Source organism: Petaurus breviceps, unplaced genomic scaffold (genome assembly GCF_028583685.1).
Source record: "Petaurus breviceps papuanus isolate PSGF00001 unplaced genomic scaffold, PetGlider_PUasm1.0 90721, whole genome shotgun sequence".
Taxonomy (NCBI): Eukaryota; Metazoa; Chordata; class Mammalia; order Diprotodontia; family Petauridae; genus Petaurus; species Petaurus breviceps.
The window spans coordinates 2,257,931-2,272,930 of NW_027187322.1; the positions used below are offsets into that span (position 1 = coordinate 2,257,931).

Sequence of the window (15,000 nt, forward strand, 5' to 3'; positions counted from 1 at the left end):
CCAGACAAAGACCTCCGGACTAATGGCTTCAGCAAGGAGTCGTGCCGAAGCATGGTGAATCTTATGGATGTATCCTTTGGAGTCGGGCCAGGGGATTGCAGGCCTCCCAGCCCCAGGACCTCGCCAGCAGCAGGAGGAATGGGCAGGGCTTTGAGGAAGCCACTCTGGGCATGGTAGGGGGCAGTTTAGATGCAATGGGCCAGGAAGGGAGTTCTGTTCAAAGGGTCTGTTTTTACAAACTCACTCTCCACTATCTCCTTCCCTTCTTTCTCTCAGTGTGGTACAGAGGGAAGAGCACTGCATTGGGAGTCAGAAAACCTGGGTTCAAATCCTGCCTCTGCCATTTGCTCTCTATGTGACCTTGGACAAGTCACTTGTCTTCTTTGGATCTTAGTTTTCTCATCTTTAAGACTTTGTGTGTGACTTAGATGATCTGTAAAGTCCCTTTGATCCTGTGAACCCTCTAGCCCCATCCCCTCCCCGCTCTGGGCATTTTCTTCATCCAGGCTTCTGTAGTTCTCTCTTAACTCTGCTCCAGCGGGATGGCAATGGGAAACTGGGGCTGGTGGAGTTTAACATCCTCTGGAACCGAATCAAAAATTACCTGGTAAGGAGATGAACACCCTTGTTCTCCCAGCTCCTAAGTCCCTGGGGTGGTGGTGCTCTGATCTGCCAGGCTGGCTGGCAGAAGGCGGTGAACCCTCTCTTACCTGCTTGCTTCCTGCTTGATCTCTCCCGACCCGGAAATCAAAACACCCGAACCAGAAGAGGTGGTTCTCCCTTCTTCCCATTGCACCCTTAGCACCCCACCTGCCTCTTGGCCATGGTTTTCAAGGCCCCTTGGGGAAGATGAGAGGACTGACCTCTCCCTTTTCCTCAGTTCCTGTCTGTCCCTCCCCTCTAGGCCATCTTCCGAAAGTATGACCTAGACAAGTCGGGAAGCATGAGCTCCTATGAGATGCGGATGGCTCTTGAGGCAGCAGGTGAAATCCTGACCTAGTGGGAGTTTGGGGAAGGGGGACTGCCAGCAGGTGGGGGAGGACACCCTACTGGTGGTGGTAATGCTCAGCTACTGGCCAAGTGCTCCTCAGACCCTCACATGCATCTGGTCCAACAAGAGAAGTAAACCAAGACCCACAGAGGGGAGGCGGCTTTCTCAAAGTGAAATAACTTGGAAACAAGGACTTTGGGACCAAGCCCCGCGACTCCACTCTGTTGCTTCCAGCACCTTCATCTCCAGAGGCGCACTGATGGGTGTCTCCTGCCCTCTCCCATAACCTAGTCTCTCCAGGGATCCCTTAGTGGGTTAATTATTTCTGGGCCAAGGGTACCCTGTCTATCTCTGACTCCCAGCAAGTTGAGCCCATTAGAGAGACTATGTGTATAGTGCCCAGAGAGTCTGGAGTCAGGAGGTGGAGTCTTGTCTGTGATGCATCCTAGCTATGTGACCATGGATAAACACAAGTCCAGTGCCCTATCCCCTATACTAGTGGTTCTTAAAGACTGGTCTGTGGGTACCCCAGATCCTTTCAGGGGTTCATGAATTCAAAAACTCTTTCTTGATACTAATACATTTTTGTTTCTAATAAGCTGAATATCAATAGGTGTAACTCATGAACAAAAGCTCTTGGGGGGTAGGAGGGATGCCTCGGTACTTTTTAAGAGTGCAAAGGGGTCCTGGGACCAAAAAGTTTGAGAACAACACCACTAGGCCATTCAACAAAGGAAATTAAAAGGTATGGTCAGAGATTTAGGAGACTTGGGAGAGAACATGTTTCAAAAGATGAGGCAGGAGGGAGTGGTTACTCAACTATGTCAAAAGCTGCCAAGAGGTCAAGAATGAATGACTGAATGAAAAGAAGCCTTATGAGATTTAGCAATTAGGAGACCAGGTCATCCTGGAGAGAGCCTTAGTGCAAAAAAAGGGAGTGGGGGGAGCATAGGTGGAGATAGGGAATTGTAGATGGCTTTTCTTAAGCATTTACCCATGAAAGGAAAGAGAGCTGTCAAGGAAGGAAGGTTCTAAAGAAATTCATTTGAAAGGATGAGACAACTTGGGTATCAGGGAAGGGACCAGAACACAAGGAGGGATCTATTAGAAAGTGAGAAAGCAAGGGTGTTTGAAGGAGCAGTGCATTGGTGACCAGTTTGAACAAATTTGAATTGGTTTCCAATAGGACCAGTGTAAAGAGGCCACCCAACCTGGCCCCACGACTGATTTCTATGCTTTTCTTCCTGGCCCAGGGTACAAGTTGAACAAGAAGCTGTATGAACTGATCATCACCCGCTACTCGGAGGCTGACCTGGCCGTGAACTTTGACAGCTTCGTGTGCTGTCTGGTGCGCCTGGAGACCATGTTCCGTGAGTGCTGCTCTTCCCTCCTTCCCTTCCCTGACGGAGGGCACTGCACTGCCTTCCCCAACTTGGGCTCTTCTGGGAGTCCCCTGTGGCCCTGCCACACAACAAGGGGAGAAAGGGGCATGTGTACACACAAACCTACATACATGTTGTTTGTGTGGTCATCTGTATGTGTATGTTGGGGAAAGGGGACTCGACTCCATCGTGTGCTGGGAGGAACACAGGCTTCATGTCTGTGGCTTTGGCTTGCCTGACCCATCTCCTTTTCCTTGTATTGCTCACACAGGATTTTTCCAGAGCCTGGATACAGATAGAGATGGAATTGTGAATTTCGACTTACTTAGGGTAACAGCCTTCTCTTCCCTTCCCCTCCCTCTGGATGTGGGGCTGGGTTGGGGTTGATTGGGGTTTGTGGGAGATGGGCAGCATTTGGCTCTGGAATCTGAAGGGATCAAGGCACCTGAGTTCTGGGAAGTAAGATGCCCAGTGCTGAAATTAAAGGGAGAGCTGGAGGCCAGGGCACCAGAGTCCTAGGAGCAGAGCTGAGCTGGGTTGGAAGGCAGGATTGCTGAGGATTGAGAGGCAGGGAGAGTTGGAGAACACCGCCTCCCCCCCCCCCCCAATTTCTAGACTATTTTCTCTACTCTGACTTTTTCTCCATCACCTCTTCAGTGGTTACAGTTGACCATGTTTGCGTGAAGTGGATGGGGCAGGCTTCCATCTCTCTCTGCATTGACCCCAGCCCTCTCTTCTGCCACATGACCCCAGCTTCAAGTGCCTTCTCAGGAGTGATGGGAAGCTGCCCTTCCTCCTGCCTCCCTCCTCTTTGAGCTGCCATGGATATCCTACACTAGATAGGAGCATGCCTCCCTCACTTGTGCCCAAGGCACAGACCTGGTAGGCCTTCCAGAAGGTGGGGAAGGAGCCCCTAGGACCCCAGCCTCGAGCCTGCTCAATCCTTCAGCATGGAAGCCAGGAATGCTGCTTGGTCTTGTGCCAACCTTGGGATGGGGGTCCCAGGGCAAGCTGGGACTGCCCCTGCCAGAGGCCACTGCCCAGATAGCCCTCCCTACTGGCCTGCCCACTCGGGATTGAGGCTGGCTTCTAACATTGCCTCCAAGAAAGCCCTCTGAGGGCAGTGGCCAGCGGATCCATGTCCTGAACTTTGGATGGACACTTACCTGCCCCCAGTCTGGTCTTCCTTCTGATCTTACACCCTATCCACCAGCTCCCTGTGCCCAGTCCCCTGCTGGCTTGGCCCTTTGAGGAGTCCCTGTGCTCGGTTCCAGGAAACCATCAGGACTTTCACATGGAGAAAGCTGTGCAGCCCCACTGTGGGGTGACCACCAGCCCCTGCCTCACTGGGCCCTGTCCAGCTCCCTCCATCTCCCTGAAGGCTGCATATCCTGGGAGGGCCAACCTCTTTTTTGTTCCTGCTATTTTTTTATACTTGGTGATTGTAAGGGGGTCTCTTTAGGGACTGGGTATGTGGTTGTGGGGGTATCTGAGGAAATGCTTAGGGTGAAGGTGGTGGAGGTTGTTTTCTTGTAGAACCCAACCACCTATTCTCATGCCAAAAGAGCCCCAAATAAACCAGAAACCCACCTCAGCCCTCCCCCCTCTGCAGTGTGTTCTGCTTGGCCTGTGAGAAAAACCCCCACCTGTCATTTTCAACCTGACAAACCTGTTTACCAAGCACTATATTACAAAGAAAAACTTGAAATGGTCCTGAACGATCTTCTGCAGCACACAGATAAAACATGGCAATGTGTTCAAATTAGTCGGGTGTGGTGCTGGTGGGCAATCAGGTCTGGCTTCCTGCAGGAAGTGGGGCCTGAATTTGGCTGTGAAGGATGCTGGGGCCCTAGCTGGCGGAGGTGAGCAGGGGAGAGCTCTCCAGACCTGGGGGAGGGACAAACTTCGTCAAGACCCTAAGATGAAATATCAGGCACAAGGAACCCAAGTGGGCTCAGTTGGCTGGGCTGCCGAGTGGGAGCTGGGGAAGAGAGTGTCTTAGTGTGCAAGGCCAGGTGCAGCCAGATTGGGTATGATTTTAAATGCCAAACAGGACTTTGTATCTGGAGGCAATTAGACACCACTAGTTTCTTGAGCCAGGGAATAGGAGGTCAGCTCTGCGCTTAGGGAATATGTTTGGAGGACGGTTTGTGGAGGGGAGAAGCTAAGGGATCGGTGAGAAAGGAGACAGTGTCTGTGTGACCCTGGGCAAGTCACTTCTTCCTGTTTGCTTCAGTTTCCTCATCTGTAAAATGACCTGGAGAAGTAAATGGGAATCACTCCATTATCTTTGCCAAGGAAACCCTAATTAGGTCATCAAGAGTTGGACATGACTGGGGCAGCTAGGTGGCACAGTGAAGTGACTCCGGCCCTGGAGTCAGAAGGACCCAAGTTCAAATCCGGCCTCAGACACTTAACATTTACTAGATGTGACCTTGGGCAAGTCACTTAACTCCAATTGCCCTGACTTCCCCCCCAAAGCATTGAACATGACTGAAAAATGTCTTAACTTGGAGGATGGTTAGGCAATGGGCTCCAGTAGGGCTTGGCAGCTGGATATGTGGGGATGGGTGCTGCCCTCTGGAGGGAGAGGGAAAACCGAAAATGGTGCTGAGACTGGGCACCTGGGCTGACCAGCAGTGTGGATCCTAGAATGGGAATGCCTCTCAGATCTGGATTGGGCTAGAAAGCCAGTGAGGTTCTGTCCAGTGCATGAGATGCTGTGACTGAGGAGGTATGGGTCTGGGGGAAGGGAAGAAGCTTGTCCATCAGCCTTCGGGCCCTCCCAGCTGGGGCTTCACTGGGGCCCTAGTCTGCCTAGGAAGGAGGGCAGTACCTGGCTGGACAGCTGGCCACCCCTGATTCCAGTGGAGCACAGAGTTAAGGCCTGGCTTGGGACTGGGTAATAGGTTTTCTTGGGACTTTCTCTGACTCACCCTTGACTCAGTTCTTGCCTGGGGATTGTCATTTCTCCTCTGTCCTTCCTTTGTCAAAGATGACATCTGGGGCCTCAAGCTTTGGGCTGTGCACACTGTCCCTTTGCTCCAGTTAAGTCCTTAATGACAGTCTCCACCCCTTGCCAGCCTGGACGTGCTGGTCCCTGCCACCCAAGCCCGGAGTTGGCACACACCTGATCCCCCCCAGGGTTTCATTGGGTATAGCTACTTCTTTCATGCCATGTCCAGGGCAAGGGGAGGCTGCCCCTGAGACCTAGTAACACCTGCTGCTTACATAAGTTATGCCCACCCCTCCTGGGGCCCAGTGGTTTGTACCCAGAGATAAGCCCTCTCCTGCCTGTTTATGCCATTAAACCTCTGGAGACCATAGGCTTATCTTGGAGCATGTGTCTGGCAATAACTAAGAGATAGTGGGGACCTTGGATTTTTAAAATGGACCCCATGCCCCCAACATGACATGTATCCTAAGGACCTTGCTCTTGTGGGGCCCTGAGGCCTTCAGGGGCTTTCTGGCAGGCTCATACTAGGGTGGGGTGACTGGGGCACCAACATGGTGGGGTGCATCCTACAGCAGGCCAAAGAAATCCATTTCTTTACCTCATAGTTCTGTTGTAGTGTGTCTCCTTGTACAACCCTGTTCCTTCCCTTGGTCCCTGACCCACAGTGTTGTGGCCAGTGCCATGGTGCCCCAGCTTATGAGAGGTGATAGTACTCACCACTGGCCTGTCCCTTGCATATCCTACACCCCTTTGCTCAACCACTGTTCCAAGTGCTTTTGGACTGTGTCTATACCAGTGGTTTGAGGGAGTCCCAGAGAACAGAATTTCCTTGTAAAGGATGCCACGATCTTAATGTCTTTTTTGTGAGGGCAGGGGGGCATTTTTGAGAAGATCATGCAATGGAGTCTTTGCTGAAGCCCCAGCAGCCATGGGCTGGCCCGGCTAGAAGAATCTTGGTGACTGCGACTTTCTAGCTTGTGATCCTGGCTGAGGTGGTCTTCTTTCTGAGCCTCACTTTCCATATTGGTCAAATATGGGCAAAGATCCCTGCGGCACCTACCCACCCACCATTCAGGGCTCCTGGGGAGACCAGATGAGATCATGGAGGAAAAGACTTCAAACCTGAAAGTCCCAGAAGTGTCAGTCAGCATCAGTCACTTGGCAGGAAGCCTAGAGATCAAGTCTGGTCCACCCTCTACTTGTTCGGGAGTCCCCCTGGTCATCAAAAGATTCTGAGTATGTAGGAAGGCACCTGACCCTTTCTGTAGATGAGGCAAGTGAAGGCCAAAGGGACAAACAAGTTGACCCAGGTCACCCTCAGGGTGCCCAACCTCTAGAAGGAGCCTTGCAGGAAGGAGGAAGCCAGGGTTTTTCTTCTAGCTCGTTCCTAGGGGCCCTCTGGGAGGGGGCGTTGGGCTTATGAATAAGAACACAGCAGGTTTTCCTCACCACAGTTGTCCCCATTTTGCAGCTGGTGACTTGCCCTGCACCCCAGCTCCTGGGTCCCTGTGCCAGGCCCCTAGGGCGAGCCAGCTCCAGCTTGTTTGTCCTGTAGTCCAGGAGGCTGGAGAGTGGCCTGCTGCCATGGACAGTCAGAGGAGCTGGGTTCAAATTCTTCCTCCACCATTCTCCTCAGTGCCTCGGCCTCCCTTCTCTCTGGGCTTTAGTTTCCCCGACTGTAAAATTAAGGGGCTGGATGCGGTCCTTCCCACCTTTACCCCTGAGAGCCTGAGAGGAGACAGGGTGGAGAAGGAGGCTAATGGGCCTCTGGGAGGACGGGAGGAAGGCTGGGTGCCAGCAGCCCCGCATGTGGTGGATGGACACCTGAGGCTCCCCGTGAGGTGTAATCAGAGTCTCCTGAGCCCAGGCCCTAATCCTCAGGGCCATTTCCTCCCTCCATCCCCTAGCCCCCGCGTGCAGTACATAATGCCCGCCCCGGCCTAGCTGGCTGCACCTGCTGCTCGGCCCTTGGCTGCCATGGCCTTCACTGAGTTGCTGGATGCCCTGGGTGGCGTGGGCCGCTTCCAGATGCTGCAGGCCGCTCTGCTCTTGCTCCCCTGTTCCCTTCTAGCTTGCCACAATCTTCTCCAAAACTTCACAGCTGCTGTCCCCCAGCACCACTGTCAGGGCCACGCAAACGGGTCGGGGGGCACCAACCTCAGTGTGGAGAGCTGGTGGCGGGTGTCCATCCCTGCGGACCAGCACCAGAGGCCGGAGCCTTGCCTGCGCTTTGTCCAGCCTCAGTGGCTGCTGTTAGACCCTAATGCCACAATCAGCGGGGCGGCCACTGAGGGCTGTGAGGATGGATGGACCTACGACCGAAGCGTCTTCCCCTCCACCATTGTGACCGAGGTTAGGAGCGGGCCCAGGCCTTTGGGGGGCGAGGGAGGGGCAGGAGCAAACATACTCATAGCCTGCTTCTCCCCTGGCAGTGGGATCTGGTGTGCGATTCAAGGCCCATGAAGGACCTGGCTCAGACGGTCTACATGGCTGGGGTGCTGCTGGGTGCTGCTGTGTTCGGCAGCGTGGCAGACAGGTGGGCACCCCATCCCAGTCCCCTGATGTTCCTCAAAGGGGCATCCCCTGGGGGCTTCTCTCTCTCTCTCTCTCTCTCTCTCTCTCTCTCTCTCTCTCTCTCTCGCTTTCGCTCTCTCTGTCTCTCTCTCCCTCTCCCTCCTCTCTCTCTCTGTCTCTCTGTCTGTTTCTCCCTCTCCCTCTTCCTCCTCTCCCTCTTCTCTCTCTCTCTCTCTCTCTCTCTCTCTCTCTCTCTCTCTCCCTCCTCCTCCCTCCCTCCCTCTCTCTCTCTCCCTCTCCCTCCTCTCTCTCTTTCTCTCTCTCCTATCTTTCTTTTTCTCTCCTCCCTCTCTCCTCACTCTCCCCTTTTCTCTATTTTTCTCTTCCTCTCTCTCTTCCTTCTCCATCTTTTTCCTTTTTCTCTATCTCTGCCTCTCTCTCTCTTTGTCTCTCTCTCTGTGTCTCTGACTCTCTCTCTCTCTGCTTTGAGCCTTTCTTGGCTGCCCTCTGTTCTCTCCCCTTGGAGGGCTTAATCACATAGAATCACAGCATGTCAGAGCAGGAAAGATCCCCTGAGGCCATGTGCTCTAGCTTGTTATGTGAACACACATTCCCTTTATCATACCCCTAACAACCAGTCGTCCATCCAGGGTTTCCACAAGGGTCTCTCGTCAGGGTAATCTGCTGAAGAATCAGAGTCACACAGTCACAGACCCCAGGAGTCGGCAGGGACCTGGGCCCCTGACACCAGCCTGAGAAGGAGTCACACCTAGGATGCTGCCTCCAAGGGGCCATCTGGCCCTCTCTCCTCAGTGAGGGGTCACTCACCCACTCTGCTTCCTTATAACCAATTCCAAACCTGCCCCTGCTTATCATCCCCCTTTCCTGCCCCATTGCTCCTGAATTGACTCTTCTCCAGTCTAGACATCGTCTCTTCCTCCCACTGACTCCCAAGGCATGGATTCAGGACCATTCACTAGCCCTAGTCTCCCTCTTTCTGAATACTCTCCAGCTTGCTGAGATACCAGCTGTGCTCTGGCCAGGGTGCTGGGGGCTCAGGCTCTTGTGCACTTTTCTTGGTTGCCTGCAGAGCAGGGGTTAGACATGTGTGATCCATGATCGTGGACGGGTCACTCTCTCTAAGTGCCCTGGGCAATGCTCCCCAAGTTGCAGAAAAGCTTCCAGTGGATCCGCACATGGGAGTTCCCTATGCCAAGACCTCTCAGGCTTGCAGAGCTTGTTCCAGATGCCTCGTTTGGTCTTCACAACCGCTGTGGGAGGCAGGCACTATTATTATCCCCATTGGGCAGACAAGGAAACAGGCCCATAGAAGTTAAGTGACTTGTCTAGGGTCACACAGCTTACCTAACTGCATTGAGTTAAATCACTTGAGTTCTCTCGGCCTCTGTTTACTCCTCTGTAGAATGGGCATTATAATAACACCAACCACCCAGGGTCATTGGGAGGCTGGAAGTGCATGGGTACATGAAAAGAGCTTTGGAAACCTCAAGGCACTAGAGAAATAGCAGTCAGATGAGACGCCCCATCTAGGTTTTCTTTGCCTAAGTGGGAGGAAAGTTGGCTGCTGTCCTGATAACACTCCAGTGGGTGTGCAGTCGCCTTGATGTAGTCATTGTCTCCAAGCCCGTGGGCCCATGCTAATACTCATTATCAGTCATCACCGAATTAATCGATGTAACTTTTAATCATTTAAAATAACTTTTACCACTCTAACTCTTGTTCTTCTAAGGCAGAGTGGAGGGAGGGACAGGCTTGGGGTCAGAAATACTCAAGGTCAGCCTCTGACCTGTACTGTTGTGTGGCTCTGGTCAAAGTAGTCTGTCTCTCAAGGTCCCCAGACAACCAACCCTCCGAGAACCCTCCGAGACCGTAACTGATTTACAGACCGAATGTGGTGGAGGGAGTTTCCACACTGGGAAATGTTGGCAGTAACCAATGATCTCTGAAACCCCAGAGGGTAGCCAGACCTCCCCCCTGCCCCCAAGCCATTGATTGGGGTCAGTCCTGCCCCTGGACACCCAGGCAGCCGATGATTGTGCGTCTTCTCTGTCCGGGCTCAGGTGGGGCCGGAAGGCTCCCCTCGTCTGGTCCTATCTGCAGCTTGCTGTGTCTGGGGCCTGCTCAGCCTACTTCAGCTCCTTCATTGTCTACTGTGTTTTTCGCTTCCTGACGGGCATGACCTTTTCTGGAATCATTCTCAACTCCCTTTCTCTGGGTAAGTCTTTCCAGGTAGAGTGAGACATCCCTGGTAGGGGCAGGAGAAGAGGGTGGGGATAAGAGGGAAGATACTGTCCCTTTATCCTTTCAGGAAAGAGAGGAGGACCGAGAGTGGGGAAGGTCCCATATATTTGTCAGATGTGGCCAGACACCTTGGAGGTCCTCTAACCCCACGTCTTCAGGCACAGAGAGGAAGACACTTGTCCACAATCCCACAACTGGTTAGAAGCTCAGTCCAGAGCTCTCTCTGTTATCTCTAGGCTAAGCAGAAGGAAGCAGACAGGACTGGTTTGGACCAGGGTGGAAACATTCTCCCTGATGGGTGGGTTTGCATACAGCTGCCAAGACAGGCTGGGCTTGGTCTTTCCCACACAAGTGTTCCAAGCTAATCCTTTTTCCTGGCCGGCTTCAGGGAAACTCTGGTCAGCACCTGAGGCTGGGCTGTGACTGATGGAAAGGACAGGCTAAGTCCCCACCCTGGCCAGCTGCTCAGGCTCCCATTACAGATCAGAGGGCTCACTCTGGTCACTCTGGAGAAAAAGCCCTTGACCTTGAGAAAGTGTCACTGAGGGGCAAGGGCAGAGGGATATGGGTGCCATAGGCTCCAGCTAAGGGTCATCTCGGTGCTGGAGGTGGGGCAGGGCCAGAAAAGGGAGCAAAGAGGGTCTGAGAAGTGGATGCGTGCACCCATCGGACACAATTGAAAATTAGAATGATGGAATCTTAAGGCTGGAAGGAAGCTGAGAGGGCAGGAGCCCAGTGTCACTGCCCATTTAGTAAAGATATTTCTTCTAGCCTTCACTCAAACAAAGAGGAAGTGTGGCCCAGTGGAAAGAGAGCCAGGTCTGGAGTCAGAGGCTGCAGGTTCAAAGCCCGGCTCTGCCACATACTCCGCCACTCCCTTCACCATAGCCGGCCTCAGTTTCCTCATCTGTAAAATGAGAGCATTGGACTAGATGCCTTCTAAGGTCCCTCTTCTGGCCAGGAGTATGCTGGAAAATATTAAACAGCTGACTTTCTGGAAAAAAATGCTCAGACACACTTTTATGCTTAATCTATAGTATTAACATTTCCCCCCTTTAGATTTTTAAGTCTAGATGATAAATCATGCCCTGGTGCCCTGGCTTGTAGTGTTTGCCGAACTGAAAAGCCAATGATCTGCTCTCTGGCCTTCAGTGAAGGGGAGCTTGCTGCCTCTGACGACACGGATGGGTCCAAGTGCTAGCTCCTGCTTCTTCAGGTCGAGCCGAGTCTTTCTTGTGCCCATTGCTCTGACTTTCCCTCTGAGGCTCCACCTGAAGCTTTGTGCTTTCCCTTTGGATGCTGACTCAGTGTTGACTTGAGTCGAGATAAGAGGCTTATTGGGATGGTGCAAAGGAGAAGTCGACACAGAGAAACTCAAGGGTGGCTAGGACACTTAGGGCTGGAGGTGGAGGTGGACGGAGGCGGAATTAGGAAAAGCTTCCTGGAAGATGCATCCCCTGAGTCAGGCACTGCCAGCAAAGAGGGACTTTACTAACCAGAGATGGGCAGGAAGGAGAGTTCACGAGTCCATACCTTGCATGGCAAATGGGGTGGGCAAAGCTCCGGAAGTGGGAGAACCTGGATGTGAGTGGTCCAGCCTGGCCACAGTAAGGACAGTGCCACATAAAACTGAAAAGATAGACTGGTCCCAGATTCTAGAGGGCCTTGAATGCCAGGATCAGCAGGAAATAGGGAGACTTGATGGAAGAGGAATGTGGTCCTGGTGAAAGGAGAAATCACTTTGGGAAGGATTCTTGTCATTCAGGAGGTGGTGGTTAGAGCTTGAAATAGGATGACTGCGGTAGAAGATAGGCCCTGAGTTTTCCCTTCTCCCAAGAAGAGGAACCATTCCTAGTTCCTTCTGTCACCGCCATCATAGCTCACACCCATACTGCGGCTTAAGGATTACAAAGTCCCTCCCCCACAACGATCCTCTTGGGTTGATACCGTCACCCCTTATTTATTGAGGAAGAAACTGAGGTGCCACAGAGTCAAACTCGCAGACGTGAGTGAGGGCCAGAGCAGGGGCTGGAACCCGGGGACCTGCCTCCCAGACCCGGGCTCTTCCTTCTGCCCCATCCCAGGGCCCAGACTGCGCTGCAGGTGGGGTCACGCCAGGGGAGAGAGCAGTGACCCTCTGACCTCCCTTGTCCTGGATACTGCGCTTATCCTTGTAGCCCAAGGGGCAGGGCAGAGACTGGCGGGGCCTCTGACCCTTCCTGGCTGTGTGACTTTGGGCGAGTCACTTACGCTCCAGCAGCCTGGGATTTACCATCTCTCCCTGGGCACTGCTTGCCGTTAAGCCCCTTCACATTCCTGCCCCGTATTGTGCCATTGATGTTTTGAATCCAAGTATAGGACTTCACGTTGATCCCTCTGCTGTGTTTTGACCCATCTTTCTAGTCCACAGAAATTTTCCCTAACTTAGTAGGTATCTTCTGACTTGCCTCACCTCTCCTTGCTGGCTGGGGCCCTCACCTTTGTCTTCCCCCCAGTTGTGGAGTGGATGCCCACCCAAGGACGGACAGTGGCTGGAGCCCTCTTGGGCTATGCCTTCACCCTGGGGCAGATCCTGCTGGCAGGAGTGGCATACCTGGTCCGGCCTTGGCGATGGTTGCAGTTTGCTGTCTCTGCCCCATTCTTAGTCATCTTCCTGTACTCTTGGTATGTTATGAGGGAACTGGTGGAGGATGGAGTGGAGTTGTGACTCTGTGTGTGTGTGTACCCCGACAGTCTGGACCTTGCCACGGGCGGGCATGAAGCTCTTACTGCCAGCATACCCCAACTTTTCCAGGGTCTGGGACTCCTCCCTCTCCCCCCTTCCTCCTCAGCTCCCAGGGCCACCTGTGGAGGACAGTCCACAGGAGAGAGTGTGGATTCTCTGCCAGCCCAGCCTTATGATCTGAGTTGGGAAATGATGCCCTAACAGTAGGGTGCTATCTAAGAGGGGCAGAGTGGGTAGAACTGAGACTTAGCAGGAAGGGTGCTGGAAGGGCACAGAAGGGTGCTGAAGATCAGTCCTGGCCCAGGCTGAAGGATAACCTCAGAACGCAGGTCTGCTATTTCCCAGAAGGCTGAGGGGATGAGTGCTTGCTGACAGCTGACTGGCTGCCTGGAGGAAAGAAAGGTTGAATGCAAACAAGTGGACTGATGACAAGTTGGTCAGTCCTTTAGACTCAAATTTGTACCACCTCATACACAATGGAAATCTGGGTTCTAGACTCTGTGTCCAGACAGGACTCTGGGTTTTCAGGGTGCCAGTCCCGAGCAGTGGCTTGGGGGTACAGTTTGTTAAACAGAGAACCGGCGCCTGCCTTCAGGGTCTTACATCAACCCCAGCTTCTACTTCCTGGTCCTTTCCCTGGTTAGTACTGCTGGACTTCAGGAACTGTGAGCCTCACAATGAGCTCCCTGCCACTCTAACTTTTGGGCAGACAGTAGCTGGCAGATAGTGGAGCCCTCAATAAGTGCTTGGGGGGTGGTGCTGCTTGGTTGCCACTTTCTCCAGGGGCAGAATTTGCATCCAAAGAAGGGGTGAGGGTGGCGGCTATCAGAAGCACTGCCCGCCGAGGTTTCCAGCTGTCATTTTGGACTCACTGCCATGCCTCCCTGCCCAGGTGGCTGCCCGAGTCCTCCCGCTGGCTCCTCCTCCATGGAAAATCTCATCTGGCCATCCAGAACCTGAGGAAAGTGGCCAATCTAAATGGAAGAAGGAAGGAAGGGCAGCAACTTACTAAGGAGGTAAGAGCTGGGCATCCAGGCCAGGGGAGCCTGGGGTCTGCTCTCTCTGCTGGAAGGCCTGGGGGCAGCTAAGGGCGAGGCTCCTTCAGCTTGTTCTGGCTCAGGTCCCACCTGAGTATGCATGACTGACTTGGGACAATTAACTCAGCTGCCTCAGAAAATAGCGCCCCCTCCTCCAATTCCGCTCAGATTTTAAGATTTAATCATCAGGAAGGATCTGGGAGGCAGTCACTGGAGGGCCTTAGAGAGAGGCATGGGGGTCATTCAGAGGTGATGTGAATTTAGCAGCCCCTTGGAGGCCTATTGGAGCCATCACCCAATGTCAGGTCCAGTTATGGCCCATCAGGCAGGCTCCAACCTGGCATCCAAAAGAGGTCATTTGGAGGCCGATGTCTCGTAGGGGATTCGTGTGGTAGGACAAAAACGAATTGGCTCTTAGGGCAGAAGACCTGAGTTCAATTCTTGGCTCTAGCTCTGTCTGCCTGTGTAGCCTTGGATAAATCACTGAACCTCCTGGCTCAATTCCATCGTCTATAAAAAGGGGGTTGGATTTCATGGCCCATGGGGTCCCCCTCCCCACAGTGGGAGGGAAGCTTGAAGAAAGCAGAGGGAATTGGGACGCTTTGCTGTGCCACCACCCAATTTCTCTCAATGGCCTTGCTCTATCCAGGTGGTGAGTGCCTACATGCAGAGTGAGTTGTCAGGTGGGCGACCCTCTAGTTCTGTCCTGGACCTCTTTCGCAGCCCAGCCATTCGCAAGGTCACTTGCTGCCTCATGGTTGTCTGGTAGGTGGTGGGATCCATTCTTGAGCATGGGATGGGGGTTGAGGTCTTTTCCCTAATCCTTTGACTTGGGAGGAATGATTTGTTATACACTAAGAGCTGCTGGCAATACTGCAGTGAGGGGGTGAAGCCTGCAGATAAGGAAGCGCCCCATGCTGCCAGCAGGTGCGAACTGCGGCCAGGCGGGCAAACCAGCAGGCATAAGGTTGGCGCAAAAGACCGTCGCTCGAGTTTTCTTCCACTGAGCTTCCTGAAGCTATGGAATAGCATTAGGATTAGCATTTCCCCAAATTTGGAGGCGAGGGGGGCATGCCAACTCTGGATGTGCACTATAGTGCGAGATGACGGTACACTGACATTTCTAAATGGTG

The 15,000-nt window shown here is 53.2% G+C and overlaps 3 protein-coding genes across 6 annotated transcripts in view; 2 read left to right on the forward strand and 1 right to left on the reverse strand.

Moving 5' to 3' along the window:
* CAPN1 (calpain 1) overlaps positions 1 to 3,967 on the forward strand; it is a 27,553-nt gene extending 23,586 nt beyond the window's left edge. For all 4 annotated transcript variants that reach the window (XM_069066293.1, XM_069066292.1, XM_069066290.1 and 1 more), the window contains 6 exons: positions 5 to 69; positions 539 to 607; positions 905 to 983; positions 2,245 to 2,361; positions 2,645 to 2,703; positions 3,031 to 3,967. In XM_069066293.1, the coding sequence (XP_068922394.1) occupies positions 5 to 69; positions 539 to 607; positions 905 to 983; positions 2,245 to 2,361; positions 2,645 to 2,703; positions 3,031 to 3,057 (416 nt within the window). In that variant the 3' untranslated portion in view covers positions 3,058 to 3,967. The remainder of the gene's footprint in view (positions 1 to 4; positions 70 to 538; positions 608 to 904; positions 984 to 2,244; positions 2,362 to 2,644; positions 2,704 to 3,030) is intronic.
* Positions 1 to 15,000, reverse strand: part of FAU (FAU ubiquitin like and ribosomal protein S30 fusion) — a 380,300-nt gene that overhangs the window by 89,942 nt on the left and 275,358 nt on the right. The gene's annotated exons all lie outside the window — the stretch shown is intronic.
* Positions 7,307 to 15,000, forward strand: part of LOC138144687 (solute carrier family 22 member 20-like) — a 14,756-nt gene continuing 7,062 nt past the window's right edge. The window contains exons 1-6 of the mRNA XM_069066089.1: positions 7,307 to 7,681; positions 7,762 to 7,865; positions 9,925 to 10,079; positions 12,601 to 12,769; positions 13,723 to 13,846; positions 14,517 to 14,632. Of these exons, the coding sequence (XP_068922190.1) occupies positions 7,307 to 7,681; positions 7,762 to 7,865; positions 9,925 to 10,079; positions 12,601 to 12,769; positions 13,723 to 13,846; positions 14,517 to 14,632 (1,043 nt within the window). The remainder of the gene's footprint in view (positions 7,682 to 7,761; positions 7,866 to 9,924; positions 10,080 to 12,600; positions 12,770 to 13,722; positions 13,847 to 14,516; positions 14,633 to 15,000) is intronic.